Genomic DNA, 20,228 nt, shown 5'->3' with positions numbered 1-20,228 from the left:
TTTTTTATGATTGCAGTGATTAGAGAGAAATGCTTAATTCAGAAGGAATGGTGCTCAAATATATTGGGTTGTTATGTAAACAACATACAAACCCTTAGACATAACATATATTTTTTTCTTTTAGCATCTTTTTCATTTCACCTACAAATTACAATACAGTATTATTATCATAATTAATTACATTACATCTGTATTTTCATTTGGTAATTTCAATTCTACTGGTTCATTATCACCTATCCTATATTTCTCGTTTCCAGTTATCCTTTTCAAATTTTTAGCTCATAAAAAAAGTGTAAAAATATAAAAAAATAAAAGCTCAAACCAATGTTAAAATTTTAACTGTTATACAAATGCAGACTAAAATAGCTTAACAAATTAATTAATTGACAGATTATCATAATAATCAGTTTATAAAATAAAATAATAAATATACTCTACATTAATTAACATTAAAATAACCTTTTTTCTTGTTTGTTTTTCCTTCTTTAATCTGTAATCGTATCCTCCTTGTATCAAGGAAAAAGAAATTTTAAAGAATATTCCCTAGATGTGATATGGTATCAGAATTATTATAAGAAAAATAGTCATTTTTCCTGAACCTTTTTTGCTCTATTTATTTAACTTTTCTTCAAAGGATTGAATTTATATGACAATAGGATACAAGTAATTATTTTTATCACAAAATTCAATAAAATACATCGCCTATTGAGGATTAAACTGCAAATAAAATATTTGTTTTTTTCTTTCTTTAAAATTGCTATTTACTACTATTTTTCCACAGAACATTTATTTTTATCATATTTTAATGTAGGAAAATTGATAAATTAACCCTTTTAAGTTTATAATATACATAAATATTATTAATTTTTTATGATGGCCTTCGAATAACTACCTTCCTGAATCTTTTACCCTAATAACTCTTAATAACAAATAATACAGGAGGCTTAGGAAACTTTTAATGAAGAAGTGTGACAGATTGGTAGTAATGTCAGAATTTGAAAGGATTTAAAAATAAAAAAATTGACTCTGTTAAACTTAAGTTATTTGTAACTATGTAAAAAAAGGTTTTAAAATAGGAAGCTTTGGTTTTTAAAAGAACAATAATTATTAATAGTAAAAATCACCTTCCATGAATTATTAAACAAAAAAAAAACTTATAAAATATTAGAAAGAGAACGTACAACTTTAAAATGAAGATAACATAAAAAAATAGATATGTTTTGATTTAAAATGATTTATTTATCAATTTCTTTGCCATGCATGAATGTTTTACGCATTCAAAAATTATATATATATATATATTTTTACATTAATATTTTTAATATTACTGTGTGGTTTTCATTGAGCAATATTGTCTTGTCAACCGTCCTATTCCATATTAAGAAATATTCTGGAAAAAATAAAATAACATTTTTTAAGCAATTAAAAATATGTTCTAAAAACTTCATGTTCTGTTTTTGTTTATTATGTTTACTCTATACTATATTATATTAGTCAAAATACAGGATTATATGGAAAAGAGAAAGAATTTCCTTTTGATTTAGATTTTAATTGTTCATGTTTGATTAATTGGAAATTTGTAGAATTTATTTATTCATGTAAAATTAATGAATAATCATATATAAATATATATATTTTTTTATTTTCAGCTTTTTATGCCATTAAATATTTTCATTGCATTGGTTGGTGTTGTTGTCTGGGTGGACTACGACCAAATAACACTTTCCACAAAAGGAGATACCACTCTCACCAATTTCTTGCACTATAGGAGAGAAAGATTGGTTAAAGAACATCCTAACGATAACGCCCAACTACTAACGTTAGTATCAATTTTTTTTTATATATTTATATTTTATACTCATTCACTTTTAATTTATTTAAATTAGCATAAACAGTGAAAATTCTACTTTCACCTATTAAATTACTTTTCTTTTTTTCTAATAAATATATTTTTGCCAGAAAAAAATCATTTAATAAAAAATTGTTTTAATTTTTTTTTCCTAATTTAAGTAGGTATTTAGACACAAAAGGAAATATAAACTAATTCAAAAATAAATATTGAGCAATTATTGAATCAGTAAATTTCCTAATATTTTTTTTTTAAATTATGTTTCATTCTATTTACTTAATAATATTGATAATGAAGTTGTTTCTGAAAGAATTGTTTGAGAAAGTAGAATAAACACTGTATTTTATCTTTAAAGATCTTATTTTAAGTCTAAAATATGAAGAAAATAAGATCACACTATAAACAATAATCAAATTCTTGGTTAACAAATTCATGATTATTTAGAAGAAAAAAAATCCTTCTATTTTTTCAAGTTATTTTTAATTTAAATAAATAAAGATTTTAGAAATTTTTCCTTGTATTAGTATTAATCTCCTTAATTATTCCCAGGTCTTAAAAATGGGATTACATTTGTTTAAATTTAAATAATTTTAAATTTGAGATGATAGATAATAGTTGGATATGCTTTTGGAAAGTTTTTTAACTTTTATGGTTAGGGACATTGAATCCAGCAACCCTTTTCAAATTGCCTCGATTAAATGTAGTCATTTTGAGTGTGAATTGAAGTTTTTAAAGACAATTTTTATATTAATTTACTCTCTTTATTGAGGATTACCAACTTCAATTTTTCCATTGAATGTATTAATGATTGTATCATTTAGTGTTATTAAAAATTAATCTAAAATAGAAAGAACTGAAAGTTAAAATGTATTCCAAATTATAGAAGAAGTGCATTTTTTATTGAAAATAGTTAAATTAAGCTTTGGAATATTAATAATATGATAGTTAGAATAAGTCCTGATTTGAACAGGAAAAATTATTTTTGATTGGAAATGGTTAAAGTAAACCAGAGAATTTATTAGTAAAGGGCTTATTTCTTAGTTATTTTTTTTAATATACATTTTGTGAAAGACAAAAATATAAATGTCTAATATTCAATGAATCACTTTTTCTTTACACACTATTTATCTACTTTGTTTTGAAATATTATTACAGTTACTTATAAATGGTATTTACCTTGATTTCGAACTTTATTATCCTCAACTTATGTACAATCAAAATAAGACAAAAAAATAATAATAACTCTGTTTTTGTTTATTGAATTTTCAATAATTTTGAAATTAATTTTCCACCTTGAGTTATTAGTTTAGTTCATTTTAACTTATTCTTTGTAAATTTGTTTGATAGCTATTAATATTACTTGCCCTTGGAATATCTTAAAACAAAGGGTTCTCTTAAACTTCATATTGCCTCAAAAACCTATTCCTCACCCAAAACAATAAAAGAAAAGGAACTCATAAGAAAGTTAGTAACTAGATATTTGAAAACTTTTCACAAGTTACCATCTCAACATTTCAGCTCCCAAATTAATTATACTAGTTTTCACAATTAAACTTTACAACTCTTTGAAAGAGATGAAGAGAGGATTTTTTAGTATTGTTTCGTCAAAACATTTTCTTTGAAAGCTAAAATTTCATCATCTTCTTTGTACCTTGCTTATTTCTATTTTCAAAGGAAAACTAATGTCTCCCTTATCTCTAATGTAATAAAATGTTTCTTTGTTTATAGGAAAGTTCAGTTTGAAGGAGGTGTCGTAGGGAAAGCTCTGAAAGGCCCAATCTGTACATTTGAATTCTCGGGCGGAGTTAGCATGGACCATAGCACCAAAGTAGGGCTGGTTGCTACTACAGTTGCTCATGAAATGGGGCATAATTTTGGTATGGAACATGACTCGCAGACATGCAGTTGCCCGGATGATCGATGTATAATGGCTCCATCTTCAAGGTAAGAAGTATCTGATATTATTATTATTATAGTTATAAACATTGGTTAATCCCTGAATTATCAGTATTTACAAAATGTTTTGATTTTTTATTATAGTAAATCCATGTTTTTGTCATATTTAAACTGGCCATTAATACAGTATCAGTATTCTTTATTAATCCTCTAACTGGTTCATGAATTTGGTGTCACAATGAGGACTATCAGTCAGATTGATCTTGATACCTGATCAGCTATCATTTTTGCATATTTATGATGCTATCACAGGCTGTTATATATAGTACACAAGATTGTTTAATTTATTTTAGCAGTGAATCTTTAAAAAAAAATCACTTTCAAAGTATTCGTCTCGTTTGAGAAAATAATTTCGTTTGCTATGAAACCTATGTCTAGTTTGTACTTTCTTAATCGGATGATACATTCTCCGAGATCCTTTTTCTACAACTTGGAGTAGATTTGTTGAAAATATTCATATATTTTTTTCCTGAAAAATTTACGTTTATGAAATTGTGCGATTGTAGACCTACTGGTCATTTTGACTAAAACTTCATAGTTTTACAAACTTAATTTCACCGGCAAAGGCGTGTGAATCCCTGATGTATTTTACTAGACATCTAGGATCTGATAGATCAGCCAAATGTCCATGCCTCTTCCCATTACTGGTACACCACTTGGTTCTGCCGCTGCTTGCTTAATGTCTGTCTGATAAACCAGCTAGAGGGTTAATACTATGGACTGAAATATTTTTTGAAGTGTTATTTCAAGAAAAATAACCTGCTAAAATCACATTTTCTTATTATAATATTCATATCTTCCAACATTATGTTCTAGTTCAGCAGAGATATAAATTGAGGACTTGAGGTTTGACCTATATACCCAAAGAAAATCTTTTACTACCTCATAAAGTTAGAATTTTTCTATTTGTTCTTACTTATCTAAACTTTTATTCTTTTGTTTGTTTAAAGCCTTACAAGTCCTTCGCACTGGAGCTCATGCAGTTTAGAATACTTGGCTTTGGCCTTTGAACATGGTATGGACTACTGTCTTCGAAACAAACCTGAAAGGTACATCTGTGTTTCAGATTAATGTATTTTCAATATTATTACTATCTAAATCACATCACTCTGTATTAAAAATTGATTTTTCTAGATTATTCGACAGCCCTGTTTGTGGTAATGGATTCGTTGAGCCAGCTGAACAGTGTGACTGTGGTTTAAAAGAGCATTGTGAAAACCCCTGCTGCAATGCTTCAACTTGCATGTTATATTCTAATGCATCATGTGCAACAGGAGAATGTTGTGATCTTTCTGTAAGTACTTTTATATTAATAAAATCAGCTTGATTATTATTAGTTTAAAAGATGGATCCTGGCATCATATACTATGTTATATACCTAATATAAAATGTGATAACAATATCATGCTTGATAGACGACTCTTAATTATAACCTAGTTATTAAAAATGTAATAAATTAAATCATGATTCTATTGTTTTCCTAGTTTTTTAATGATATAATACTTGAATTTTAAAGACATGCCGCCCGAAAGTTGCCGGAACTATGTGCCGAAGCTCTGACCATGAATGTGATTTACCAGAATACTGTACAGGCCATTCCGAGTATTGCCCGGATGATGTATTCAAAATGGATGGAGAGCCTTGCGATCGAAGCAAAGCATTCTGTTATAAGGTAAGTTGAAGTTACTCCAATGCTGATATTGAAGTGATGTCCTATCCTGAAATCAAATTATATGTTTTTTTTTCTTTTAAAATATTGCCCTCTTTGAAATAATTTGATAAATTTTTTTTCTTTAATTTTTGATAACTTCATTCTCTTGTTTGTATGATGAAAAAAAATGTATTAATCAGGCACTCTTTAAAAAATAAATTGTATTATTAATATTCTTTTCTTCACTGTTTATACTCCACCCTCTCCCCTTTCCCTCCCTCCTGACCAAATTCTCATATAGAAAAAAGTTATGAATTTAAAATTTCAATAGTTCTAATTTTTTATTTATGGTTTAATTTTTAGTGATATTTTCTAATGTTTATCTTCCCAAAAGGAATTTTGACTTATTCTTAACTCAAAAAACTATTGAAATATTAATTATATATTAATACGCCACAACCCCTGATGAAGACCTGAAACTCAGGTCGAAACATCGGCATAAAATAAATAAATATGGTTTTGTTTATTTATGTTGTTCTTTGCTGACCGCACCCCCCGACAAACTTCTCCAAGTATTGAAATATTTCTCTTTGATTTTCAATCAGTGATACAGATAATATTTATGCTTTTCTTTTTGCACATAAATCTTGATTATAAAAGTTATCACTGATAACATTAAATATATTGAAATCATTTAATTATTAATTATGTACAGTACTTGTATAATTAAAAAAATTATCTTATATACACTATAGGAAATAAGGTTTACTTATTAATGTTCTTTTCTCCACTGGCTTCACTCTTTCCCCCTTCCATCCTCTCATCAATTCCATTGATCAAATTCTTATATAGAAAAAATATTAAATTTAAAATTATAAAGTTTTTATAATTAAGACGTAATTTTTGGCCATAATCTGTAATGGTTACCATCTCAAGAGGAATTTCGACATATTCTTAACTTTACAATTTCTCTGTTTGATTTTCTATTAGTGATACAGATAATATTTATACTCTTCTGTTTGCTTAGGGATCTTGATTTGAAAAAAGTTAATTAATTATTTAAATATTTTTAGGGAACATGCAGAAGTCACAACGACCAGTGCAAACTTCTATGGGGCCCCAGCGGTGAATCATCCGATCTTCTTTGTTACAAAATGAACACAATAGGAAATCGACATGGTAACTGCGGCTATAACAGACTTAATCAATCATTTGTCAAGTGTGTCCATGAGTAAGTACTACTTAAAATAGAAACAGTCTACTGTTGTCTTACTATATTATATTATTTGGTGAATTATTTTAACAAATTACTTTTAGGGACATATATTGTGGCATGCTTCATTGTGTTCATCTAAATGAGAAACTGGAGTTTGGAATGGAGTCAGTTGCGATATTGTCTCACTCATTTCTGAATAACGACGGCAAAGTAATAGCCTGTCGCACAGCTGTTGTAGACCTTGGTTTGAATGAAGTAGATCCAGGATTATCACCTGATGGTTCTAAGTGTGCGGATGGGAAGGTAATATAATTAGATACAAATAAGTAAGCTTATGAAAATGATCTTCAGCCCTCATTACTGACTCGGTTATCTTTCAGCCGCAATACTCTTACAGAGAAATTAAATTTCTCATATTAAATTATTCAATTAAATATTTAATTCAAATTACTTTTTGCATTCTAATTAAAATCTTAAGTTAAATCTAAGTGATTTTAATTAGAATGCAAAAAGTAATTTGAATAATATTCAAATTACTTTTTGCATACTTTAAAATAAAACATTTTCATTTTTGTAGAAAGAAAATTTTGATTTATTTTCAAAATACAATCTAAGCTCAATCTTCATTATTTCAAAAACCAAATATTTTGAAGTTAACCCTATGTCTGTCTGATCTCTTAACAATACAAAGTCAGACCGTCATTTTTACCTTGTGACTTTCTTACTAACTGTGTATTCAAAATTTCTTTTTAGTAAACTTGATAATTCAAAGAATTAATCGTCGAAAATTCTATAACTCGAAGAAAAATTTACCTCTCTTCGACTTCAACTTATCGAGTTTGACCATAGTTATTTTATATTTTATTTTCAAATGCTGTCTGAATTTTGTTATATTATTTTTTCTATCTATTTTTATATAACTTGTTCTACCTCATGCTCAGATGTGCGTGGGACAACGCTGCCTCTCTGTTGGTGCACTGACTGTTGGTACAGCTTGTAAGGACCAATGTAACGGAAATGGTGTTTGCAACAGCCTCGGCCATTGCCATTGTAACACAGGCTTTGCACCTCCTTATTGTCATGATCCTGGCACTGGTGGGTCTGAGGATAGTGGACCTGCAACTCAACCTAATGGTGACCATAAACTTTATGTTATATGTGTAGTTTACTATTTAAATTTTAGCAAGCACTTAAGTTTTCTCATAACTACTTGTTTTTTGTTCAGTTCAATCTAGATCTTATTATGTATCTGATATTAGTTCTGATTAAAATACTTTTTGTGTTGTGCCCGTATCATTTGGGATGAGTATTATACAGGGTGTTTCAGGTGAAAATTTCAGTATTGAAGGGTGGTTAGTTAACCAAAAATGTAGTTCAGTGTCACCAACCTCACTTTCCTATCTCAATCCATTGTTAAGATATAATTATTTAAATGGTATTCCAAGGAAACAGCGTTTTTTCCTTTAAAAAATTTATTTTCTATACTATAGCTGAACTATTGTCACTATTTTCAGAATCTTACCAATGTGTTAGTAAATATTACTAAGTTAGACGATTGTACCAGTCGAAGCAAAGCAAGAACATAAAAATGAATAATTACTAGAAATCCTTATATAATAGATATAATATCACACTATAAATTTTCGAGGTGTGGTCTCGAAATTTAACAAAAGTTACTTCATTTCACCAGTTTTCCAATGGTACCTCCAAATTCAGGGAGTTAGTTTAATTTCAAAGATATATTGTGGTTGGGAGATGAGAAAAACATGGGATACTTACAACATTAAAGTATATATTATTATTATTACTCTAGTTTTGCTATCTAGTTACTAAGTTATCCCCCTTAAAATGTTTCTACTACAAACAGTGTTTTTCAATTGTAAGATATTTTTATTGTTTGGTTTCGTTTGAAGGTAGTTATAACTATGCGGTAAATAGATAATAAAAAATAATCGAATACTAAAACAACTTCCTATTTAGTAATGTCTTGTAATCGTGTTTAATTTGATCTCCTGACATTATCTTGAATAACTTTCAGATAACAGTTACCATCTACTACCTCTAGCTGTATTTAGATACACTACCCTTTTAGCCCGATGAAATAACTTAAATAATAACAAATGGGTGTATAACTTCAAACCGACGGAGATTACTAAATAGACAGTTTTTTTGGTATTTGATTCAACTTTATTTTCTAGTTATCACATTGGTATAAAAGTAATAAATAAATAAAAAATTAAAAAGTATAATTATTGGGAAAACCATTGCAACGAATATCTGAGTTCGCAGTAGTCTACTTTAGAAACATTTTAGGAAAAACAAAATAATGAGATGGTTTTTAATCCCCCAACCTCAATGTCTCTTCGAAATGAAACTGACTGGGTCAATCCCTTTGTTTACATCTCCACCTATAACAACCATGATGAAGACATATATTGTGGGTCAAAACGTCGCCTATAAATAAATAGTTGAAAACAACTTTTTTTTCTTTTTGACCACAGTCCTGACCATCTCCTTCGAAATTAAACTTCACAAAGTCGTTAATACTATGGTAGTTCTGATAGAATAAAGAAACATTTATGAAATCCTCAAGAGCATACCTCAAAAATTCATTTACTTTGCTTTCACTGCTCTGAACACCTAGCTAAGCAATATTTTCCTACAAATTGGATACTATGATAAAGAATATTCATTGTAGAACCTGACAATGGTAGATAAACATTCAGTTATATTACAGATATATGAAGTTTTATGAGGGAAAAACATAGTTTTCTAGGAAAACCCTTTGAAAAATTATATCTCAACAATAATTTTGGGTAAAAAGGTAAAATTTGTTGTATTGGAATACATTTTTGGTAAACTAATCCAACCTTAGCTACTAATATTTCCTCCTGAACTCCTGTATATCTTTGTTATTTGTATGATTTCAGGAGTATGACTATGTGGTAATCAAACATATCCAAAACTATATGGTTTAAGAAATAAAACATTTTTTTAATGCCTAAAAAAAGAAAATAAAGATAAAAAATTGCTTCAAATATTTTTTTTCTTAAAGAGATAAATTTTGAGAGTTTAAGATTTAATTTGTTTTATATGAGGTGATTAAAATAATAAAGGTGTAAACATTCAATTTCTGATAGTAAACCAAACATGCCTTACACCAGTATCATGCCAATCAATCCCCTTATGTATGAAATATATAATCATGATTTTAATTAAATCGATCATTTCGTTCAGAAAATTTATTTAATAACTCAGTTAATTATATACTAATTTTTGATTTGTTAATTATTTTTTAAATTTATTTTTATTTGTTTTTTGGAGAGAAAAAAAATAGAATGTAATGTAGTGTAACTAGGATCTTCTGATTCTTGACTTGGCTATCTGTTCTGTCTACGGCTTATTCATCTCATTGATGAATTGATAATTTCTGTTGTCTGTATTTTTCTGGAGAATTTTGATGATTAATTTGTTTGTTATGAAAGTAATATCTTGGTAGTAATATATGGTTTTATAATTTGAAATTAGTTATCTTATTATTTTTTTTCATTTCATACATTCGTCAATTGTATCTCATCGTATCATTACTTCTCAATATTATTACTAATAAAAATTCATAAGAAATCATAAATTAGATACTTCCTGATCATTTGTATTTTGAATTTGTCAAAGTTCGAATTCTAATTTCCCTGTCATTCCCCATATATGCAGGAAATGAGTAATCCTGCGTATATGGGTCTATGACATTCATATTAATCATTGGAATATTACATCTTGTCCTTCTCTAAAAGATATATGAATAATCTCACTGTATATTGATTTTTAAAAGTTAAATATAAAAAAAAAGTTTATATCTTATTGATTTTTTTTTTTTGTTCACAACAATGAAAATTGAAATGCTGAGGTTTTGAAGATAAAAAACTAATTTTTTTAAATCAAATAAATAACTTGTAAGATTTAAAAAAGAAATGTGTTACTTTAATAAAGAAAAAAATTTTGTTGTTTGTAAAAAAAAATTGAAATGCTGAGGTTTTGAAGATAAAAAACTAATTTTTTTAAATCAAATAAATAACTTGTAAGATTTAAAAAAGAAATGTGTTACTTTAATAAAGAAAAAAATTTTGTTGTTTGTAAAAAAAAATTGAAATGCTGAGGTTTTGACAGTAAAAAGCCAAACTTTTCAAATAAAAAATATTTTATTTGTACTCATTATCCAGAGACCAGATTTTCATTTAGTAAAAACTCCTAAAATATGGTATTAAAAAATGTTGAATTTCGCTGCAAAAAATAAGAAAACATAATAAAATAGTTCTATTAGAAAGCTCTCACAATGGAAAACATTTTTTCTTCCAAAGTTGTAAATAATGGGTCATTACCTTAGATAAGAAAAAATTGTATCAAGCAGGCAAAGTACCAATTACCTTAAAATAATTAAACCTTTGTGACTTTTTTTATAAAGAAAAACTTTTTTTTTTTAATTATGTTATGAATGAAAAAATTCACTTTGGTTTCAAAAAGTTATATAGAATAAAAAATAAAAAAAGATGAATAGATGAATGTAAAATTGTTTACTTCAATTTAAATAAATTAAGTACTAAAACATTTTGGTGATATTCAACTAGTATGGTTTAACTTTCCATTCCCATTGGTTTAGAGCAATATATATTTGTTTGTACAATGTTCACTATTTTTCTTTTTTACAAATAATTGTTAATAAATCATATAAATAAATGAATATAAATTATATTAAGAAAAAAATAAAGTTGTTGTATAATTAATTAAGTGAAGGGATTAAGAATAAAAGAGAAAATCTAAAAGGGAAGTGGGGTTATCTGTTATGTTGATAATTGTTCAGTAAAACAGTGTGTAATCAACAGTGGGAGAACTAACAGTAATTTTAAGTATGGGAGTCTATGCTTAACTCTTCAATATTATCAGTGAGTAAATTAATTTAAATAAATAATCATATTTAAATGTTAGTTAAATTACTAATAAATTAAAAGTTTATTTTATTTTGTATTTAAATATCATAGTGAAGGAGTGTGAGAAGTAAAATAACTGCTGCTTGTTATTATTACCAACTGGGAAAATATTTTGATTTCACTCAATACAATATAATTTGTTCTGAAAATTTTCAAAAATTCTTGATTAGAGATTAATAATTATTTGTTCTTATAAACTATTACTATAACAATATGACAACCATAATACATTTAAAGAAACAAATTAAGAACCCCATCGTTTGTAGATTAGATGTATTAGCAAGGATACGATTCCTTACTTTTGGGAAGGATCGCATCTTAGACCCTAAACTTTGCAAGACGGTTGACCTGTATACAATATCCAGATTTGCAAAGGTATCTGAAGAAGAGACGGCATACAATAGGCCTGCTGTGGGGAAAAAAAATTGAATACCTATGAACATTATAAAACACTCTAAACTATACCAATCCAGGAATAATTTTAGTATATGCAGGATTTTTTTGAGAAAAATAATAATAAATAGTTTGAGAAAAATAATTAAACAAATTTATATTGTAGTATAAATTTACAATATAGTATATTGAATATTCAGTCAATTTTGAAATTGTTGATATAATATGGATGAAACATGATCGGATGTTATTTGATTTTATTGAAATTTAATCCAAATATGCGCTTTGGCTTTTACACAATTCTTTTAATAAACAACTTTTTCAATACTCTCTTCATAAAAGCTGAGAGTATGGAAAGAAATTAATTATTGAAATGCATTTTGTATTGCATTCCTAGTTTTAAATACTCGAATTTTTAGAAAATTGTCTAAGGTCTTGGAAAGAACCAATCAGTGGATTACATCTTCGAGTGGATTTTAAAAAATATCAATTTTGAAACCTTAGCGATTTTGCAAAAGTCGTCCCAAAATGAATTATGAATTAAAAACTCATTTACAGATTGTTATTTAATTAATGATACTCCCCAAAACTGACTTTTTATTATATACATCCAGAGCTGGGGAAAAAATTGTTGTAAATAAAACTCTAAATAAATTGTTATGGATACAATTCATGGTTTATTTATTAATAAACCATTATTAACTAAAAATTTTATCCATGGCAGTTTATCTATATATTTTTTATTACTGATTTTTCTTTAGTCTGTTTGGTCGACATTGAAGAATAAAAAATGAATCACACTAAAAATCAAACTACCACATTAAAGTTGTTTATATTTTTTTTGTTTAATTTTATGCCATTACTTCAATAGCATAATTAAATTATACTGAAGTGTTATATTTTAATATGTATTCAAAATACGGGATGATTTAATTACACCTTCTTCCAAATTTATTGTTTTTACTCTCTTTTTTTTCAAGTAGATATTATATTAAACTGAGTTAGTATAAATAATGACAGATACAGTGTTACATAGTTAATTTTGTTACTTTAAAGCTCACTTTTGGGGCCGATGTACACCATTAAAGGGTTGGTCTATTTTTAGTAAAGTAATATCCATTTGGCTTTAGAGACAGTTATAGTGCAATTGTAGAATATAGTATTTTAAAAAGCTGCTGTTTTTCGCAAAATATAAATTTCAACGATTGCAGAGCTGAATTAGTAGCTTAAAGAATGAGCAAACTTGTATTTTCAATTAATTATAATCTTCATTACTATTGCAATTTATTGTAACTGTTTTGATTTATTTAAAGTTAAAATCAGAATTTAAATATATCTTTTAACATACGTATTTTTGAAGCTACAATAGTGAACCTTTGTTAATTGGTCACGTGTACTGTCCTTATTAATCTGTTTAGTAAAAAAAAAATTATGACAACAGGATAGCTGCTGAACTGGATAAGAGCTCCTATGGTGATGAAAATGGAAATATTTTGCATATTCAAAAACAAACACAAATAACGGACTTTTTTTTTGTTTTAAAAAAAATAGAGTTGACATTGTTGTTAATTATACAATGTACAAATTAAACCTTTTTCTATGTTTTTTAATGCATAATTAAATTTGTACATACATTTACATCCATTATAAAATTTCTGAATTTCTGTTAGTACTTTCCTTACACCTCAAATTAACTGGGTAAAACATAAACTGGTCTGGTTTCTAGTTACTTTGTGACCAGTTAACAAAGTTTCTACTGTAATTATATGAAACTTTTTTTTTTTTTGGCCAAATTACTTTTTATTATTATTGTTGTTTTGTTTGTTTAAATAAGCAAGCATATTAGTGGTTGACCATGCCTTTTGTTTATGCTTGCTTTGAATTTTAGATCATATGTTGAAAACCTAAATAAAGGAAAATGAAAAATAATTCATTCATTATTATGAATCAATAGTTTCATAACAAGTAAAAATTTTATATTACCTATGCATAACTTTAAAAAAATTATAGAAAAAATTCAATACTTCTTTTATCTGTATTGATTATTACTTTTTACTTTCTAAATCAGTGATGGGCGAACATTTCTGGTAGTGGAATGAAAAAAAAAAAGAAAATAATTAATTTGGGTTGGCCAATATAGTTCATTAATATATTTTCAAATATCCTTTCGTGATCAATAAAATTAATTCTACTTCTCAAAAAGTTCTTTACGCTCTGTTTTGAAACTGGATATCTTGGTAGTGAAGTTATTAAGAAATAAAGTAATTTCATTACTGTATCTGGTCCACTGGTCATGCTCGTCCATCACTATCCTGTACTAGCTATTTTTCTGAAATGTTCTTGCCCATTATCCTAAATATTTAATTAATCAGACTTGATTTAATTTTCTATCTCTTAACCACTGTTGGATAATGATATTGTTATGATTTTTTATGAATATTATTGGTGGATAAGCTTTATCTGATATATGAATCATTTCAATTTTTTTTTTTATTTATATTGATTACAGCACACTTTTTGATTATTTAGTTGTTTTTTTTATTCTTAGAAATAAAAACATTATATTGTAATCACTTTAATATTTAAATAAGTATTTAATTTTGGTGAAGGAGTAGTTTAAATAACCAAATATGTTGATATTATTACATTTTATTATTGTTGATGTATTTATGCAATTCTAATTTATTGCTTTATTGAAAGTGTACATAATGCTTCATAAAGTAAGTATGAATTTCTTTATGCTTGGTTGTAGCTCGGCGGGATGTCATCACCGCTTTCTATATAGTATTCCTTGGAATTATCCCAGGAATCGCCTTAGTGTCACTCTTCATCTACTACAGCAAGAGGAACCCTGCCGTCTTCGCTAAGAAGCCACATCAGACAATGTACGTACACCCGCATATTGACTCCTTAGACCAAAAGCATGCGATGTTTAGTAAAAAGACTCCTATACTACCAGCACCGCCTGAACCTTATGAGCCAATTTATGCTGAGATTCCCGAACCCATCTACGATTCAGTTCCGATTGAAGAAGTTCTAAAAGATGGATCTTGCACATCAAAGTCCGTAAAACCAAATCCCGTAAAATCAAAACCACTCATTACAAAATATGAATTAGTATCAACCACAAATGCTCAGGCTTTGAAGCTTTTAAAATCCAATAAGTAGTGTTTTATTATTTATTCCTGTTTTAATATTCATGTGTTTAATTTTTTTTTTTTATTTCCCTTCTCCTAATGTTCATCTGATAAATTTTGTTTATAAGTCCTTGTAAGTGTTTTTGTTAAATTTGTGTTAACCCCTATTGTATATTTCGTCTGCATGATCCTTATTAGATTTCCTACCATAGATTAATTAATTTATTTATTTGTTTTTCTGCAGATTTAATAGGACATTTAAATTTTAAAAATCATATAAATCATGTTTTTTTAATGGTTTTATACTACTTCTAATTATAGAGTTCTGTGTAATACTCTTCATACGATTACTTAATAATTATTTCAATTCCTTTTTATTTTAAAATAAAATAATCGCATTGGATAATATAAGTGATCCGATCAGTTAGCTATTCATTATAACTTAATTATTAGTAATTCCTACAATTACTCATTCATAGTTAACCAATGACCTTGTTTGGAAAACAGCTATAAAGAATAAAAACTACCTTATTATTCAACTTAATAAAAAATGTAAATAAAATTTAAAATTTAATTATTAAAAAATTTCTATGCACACCTTATAGCTATGAGCAGGATGCACTCATGTACTTAATAAAACTTTACCCCATTTTAAAAACATTTCTATTTACTATAGTCCCTATAGGCTTTACTGCAGATTTAGGTTGAAAACCCTGAAATAAAACATGTCTCTTGTTGATATTTTATAAATACATCTCGTTGCAATATGAAATTTTAACTAGTCAAGTAGGTTTTAGTCATATTTAAAGCAATAAACAGGTACTAATTTATAATTTTATTATTATAATATCAGTTAGTGGCATGTGATTTATTCCTAAAATTAAATAAAGATATATATCAAATCATCGGTTAGAGCATAGAAACCTGTTTTTATTTATTTATATAGAATGAATGTAGCATGCTTCCTTTACTTGCATTTTCTGTTTTGATAACCCCAACTTCTATTTGTTCATCTACACATAATAAAGCATGATTTTTTTTTTTTTTTTTAATGCACTACTTATTAACATTATTTATTTTAATTCAGAATAAATTGCAATTTATTTTTAATTTTTTGTTCATCTAATTTGTCCATATAATATATGGTTGATAGTTTTCTTATATCTACTATAACTTAGCATTTGTGAGAGGAATTCAAGTTTTTAGTTTATCTTTTAAGCTGAAAAATATTTTAAAATCCCTTTTTATTTTTTAAATTTAGTTCGACCATTTGAAGTATAATAAACACTTTTTTAAAATAAATAAAATATTTATATTTTTACTAAATGATAGCAGTGTATTTCTAAAAATAATTTTACAGAATTAAAATCATTTACTATACCCTATATTTAATATTTGGAAAGCTTATAAATTAGAGTAGAATGTTTATGTCACTGATCTCATTACCTATTGTTCCTTTTGACATTGATCCTCTCATTTTGAAATACACTGCTCCTATGTGTTTTGTTTTCTTTCATGTTTCTTCTTTTTTCCTATGTGTAACATACTGTTATTCTTTAAACAGCCACCATGAGAAAAAATCAGGAATGGGTGGTGGCCATCGGGCAAGTACTACGGTTGAAATCTCTGGACCGCTTGCTGTCGACCACTCCAGAGCGAGCCTCTTACCTCGGGAGGGGCTCCAAGTGGGCCTACTCACCCAGTTCAAAGGCTTCAGCATCACACCGATACCAAACGGCAATGTTGCCAATGGTAGACCAGCGTCCCAACATGGAAGACCAACAATAGGCCCTCCTGTCCTATCTGGCACAACATCGACCACAGCAAGAGAGCTGTATCCACTGACACCGTCCAGACCTGCACCTGTGCCTCCCCCTATACAACATCAACCTCCTGTACAAAAGCCAATTGTTCAACAGACTAATGTACAGGCAGAGCAACCTGCACCTAAGCCAGTTATGCAACAAAAACCTATGCAACAGGCCACCAACTCCATCAATGCGTACCCCTCACTCACAAGAATTGCATCATTCATGAAGAATCAAAAGCCAGAGATCAAGAAAGAAAAACCGAAAATCGAGCGGGAGGCATTAAGAAATATAGAGATTTCTGCCCCTATACCTCAAAAGGAAATCGAAATACCATTAGCAACTTTATCAGCTGGAGAAAAAGTTACTAGGGCGCAAAGTATGAGAGATACTCCTGTAAAAAGAGCTCCAATACCTACCTTTGGCTCCATGAGAATGAGCAAGCGACCGAACAGTATACCAGCTAGTCACAGACCCACATCTCCTCCTCCTAAACCTCCAGCAGATCCAAATGCTTATGATGACTGCTTAAATCTTCTGACAGAAGGTACTGCTCCTCTTGCTCATATTGATGAAAACCCCAAAGAGAATATTTATGCAGTTATAGAAGAAAACCCTAAAAGTGATATAGGTTTATTAAATGAGATTGTCTCAGAAATTGAAGCTAGAAATACAGAATCTATATACTCTGCATCAACTCTAAAAAGAAAAAAAGATAATAAAGATTCCAAGGATACTGATGATGAGACTGCTTCCACTGTCACAGACGTTTCTGATGGTAAAAGTGGAACATACGTAAACACATCATGGAGAGGAGATTCTAGTACCACATCTTCCAATTCCGGCTACTTGAGCCCAATAGCAGGTGGTGGGAAAAGTCAAGAAGAAGTCAAGGGTCCCACAATGCCAGAAATGTCTGCCCCTGACCAACGTCCTCGTGGACCACTTGGTGCATCTATTCCTAACAAGGGAGGTCTTCGAAGAACTAAAACACCACCTTCAATTGTAAAGAAAAAGAGTCCTCCTCTGACCCTTGCAAAACCAGATCTAGTGTCCTCTTGCACACCAGAAAATGCCAAGTCTCCTGATGTGCTTGGTAAAACAAAGCAGCCAACATTAGCTCCTAAGCCCTCAATCAAAGCTGCCGGTCCACCGCCAAGATCAAAAGTAGCATCATTACAAAGGAGGTTCGAACAACCTAAAGGTGCAGCAAAGTCACTGAGTAGCAAAAGCCCTGAGGTGAGGTGAGGCTAGGTTCAGCCGCAGTGAGGCCTGCCAACGCTCTAGTCTCAAGCTATGCTCTCCATGCGGTCTGCTCTGGGCTTAATCCCGTTTCACCTTGACCCTATTGTTCCTGCAATGGAACTTAAAGCTGCTTCACCTTCAGTTACATAGTTCATTCCAACCTATAAGCGTTCATCTTAATTTCCTCCTCTTACTTGTGTTATCCTTTCTTTTGTCTTGTGTCTGTTCTGTGCTTAAATTCAATATATATCTTCACTTTTTGGAATGACTATGTTGAAGACAGACTTTATTAAAATTACCTCAGGTTAAAGTTCAATCAGAGCTGTGTAAATACATTTTTATCGGAATGACTGATCTTTATGTGTAAATATGTTGTTTGTAAAACAGTATAGTCTTTTTATGTACTATCCCACTTTGAGCTTTTACCTGCCCTATGCTGATATATGGAATCGGCCGATATGCAGGTTTTTTAATATAAATATATCATTAAGTGTCTATGTGGTGTTGTATTGCATAATGATTATAGAAGGCTTAACAGCCTGCCATACATATACATAAAATTATCTTGCACTAATTATAAAAAAATGAAATGTGTGTAAAAGCACACATTTAATCAATGGTGCTCATTAGAGTTGTTAATACGTTTTTAGGAATTGTTATTGAATTTGTTAAGTGATAATATTGCCTTTTGTTATTTTGAAATGTGTAATGATTGGGTATAATTTCATAAATTTATGATTTAATGAAGACCCAATATTTATTATTACTATTGAATCTGTAACATGATTAAAATGACTTTAAGACTGCATATAGGTGAATTATTGACTCTGGAGTGATGCTAAAAATTTGTTGTTTCTTTATTCAAACTTAAATCAGGTTTGATTCAAATACAGTCTTGCCAGTAATTAATTTTACCAAGTGACTTTTAAGGATTGTACATGATCTTCCATAACCTATGCAGATGAATTTATAAAAGGTTTTCTATAACATCAATTAGTCAATAAGCGATTACATAATTATTTTAATTAGAAACAAATATAGAATATTATGAAATTTTGTTCTCCTCTTGGAAATTATGGATTGACAAGTGGATACGCTTGGATGATAATATCAAAGGACTGTGAATAATTTATTTACATAGTGTTGTTGAATTTAAAATTTTAGTATTAATTATTTTATTCACAATTTTTATGAGGATGAATATTAATACAATTTGAGACATTAATTGTGTTTTTGTTGATTGAATCTGGATGATTTTTTAGTCCATTTTAATGTTCAGAGATTTTCCTCATCTGAGGGATTATCAGACTGTTTTTATTAACTAATAATTTTCAAATATATGACCATTCTTATCAAAAGGCTGTTGACCTTTTCTTCATAAAAATGAAAACATATTCTTTAAGAACTTTGTGAGAAGGATTACTCCTTTATGGACCTTGTCCTCCTTCAATCTCCTCCCCTTTGTTTCATACAGACAACATATGAACTTAGTTAATTTCTTGTAATATGGTTTGAGATTATATGTAATAAGTATTTTATAAAAATAATTATTAATTTTTTTAAATAATAAATCGATCTAAGGGTGTACACCAGGGATGCCTAGAGGTTTTGGAATTAGCACACAGCCTTTCAGTCAGTTTTTAATTTACTTATACAGAATTTCGTTATTTAAAAAAAAAAAAACAAGTTCTCTTTCCAGCATAAAAGATTAATTTAGACTCAATGTGTTTGATATCGGTAACAAAAACACTATCCTGATGGCACTAAGTTTTTGTGGTCAAAGGTTGCTAGTGATTGGTGGAGCGGGGGAGGATTAAAAACTACAAGTTTTTACCATCAGGAACTTTCCTAAACTCATATATTTGGGCTGCAATATTGTTATAGATTTGTTTCAACATGACCAGTCTTTTCATAATATGACCCTGATAAAGAATAAATATTATTTTCTTACGTATTCTCAGTTGAAGAATTTATTAGTCATGTCTTCAACC

General features: G+C 28.4%; 1 protein-coding gene across 2 annotated transcripts in view; it reads left to right on the top strand.

Moving 5' to 3' along the window:
• Meltrin (meltrin) overlaps positions 1–18,731 on the top strand; it is a 239,695-nt gene extending 220,964 nt beyond the window's left edge. Inside the window, exons 10-19 of one of the 2 annotated variants that reach the window (XM_067049802.1) lie at positions 1,650–1,819; positions 3,578–3,793; positions 4,756–4,854; positions 4,940–5,099; positions 5,322–5,477; positions 6,530–6,687; positions 6,774–6,975; positions 7,614–7,806; positions 14,800–14,932; positions 16,749–18,731. In XM_067049802.1, the coding sequence (XP_066905903.1) occupies positions 1,650–1,819; positions 3,578–3,793; positions 4,756–4,854; positions 4,940–5,099; positions 5,322–5,477; positions 6,530–6,687; positions 6,774–6,975; positions 7,614–7,806; positions 14,800–14,932; positions 16,749–18,240 (2,979 nt within the window). In that variant the 3' untranslated portion in view covers positions 18,241–18,731. Of the gene's footprint in view, positions 1–1,649; positions 1,820–3,577; positions 3,794–4,755; positions 4,855–4,939; positions 5,100–5,321; positions 5,478–6,529; positions 6,688–6,773; positions 6,976–7,613; positions 7,807–14,799; positions 15,110–16,748 lie in introns of both variants that reach the window. The other variant, XM_067049801.1, reaches the window with a different exon arrangement.
• Positions 18,732–20,228: the final 1,497 nt, after the last annotated feature.

The sequence above is a fragment of the Halyomorpha halys genome, unplaced genomic scaffold (assembly GCF_000696795.3).
Source record: "Halyomorpha halys isolate HHAL.00 unplaced genomic scaffold, Hhal_1.1 Scaffold547.1, whole genome shotgun sequence".
In the NCBI taxonomy this organism is placed as follows: domain Eukaryota; kingdom Metazoa; phylum Arthropoda; class Insecta; order Hemiptera; family Pentatomidae; genus Halyomorpha; species Halyomorpha halys.
The sequence above is the reverse complement of the archived record's forward strand: the minus strand, read 5'-3'. Positions and strand labels throughout refer to the sequence as shown.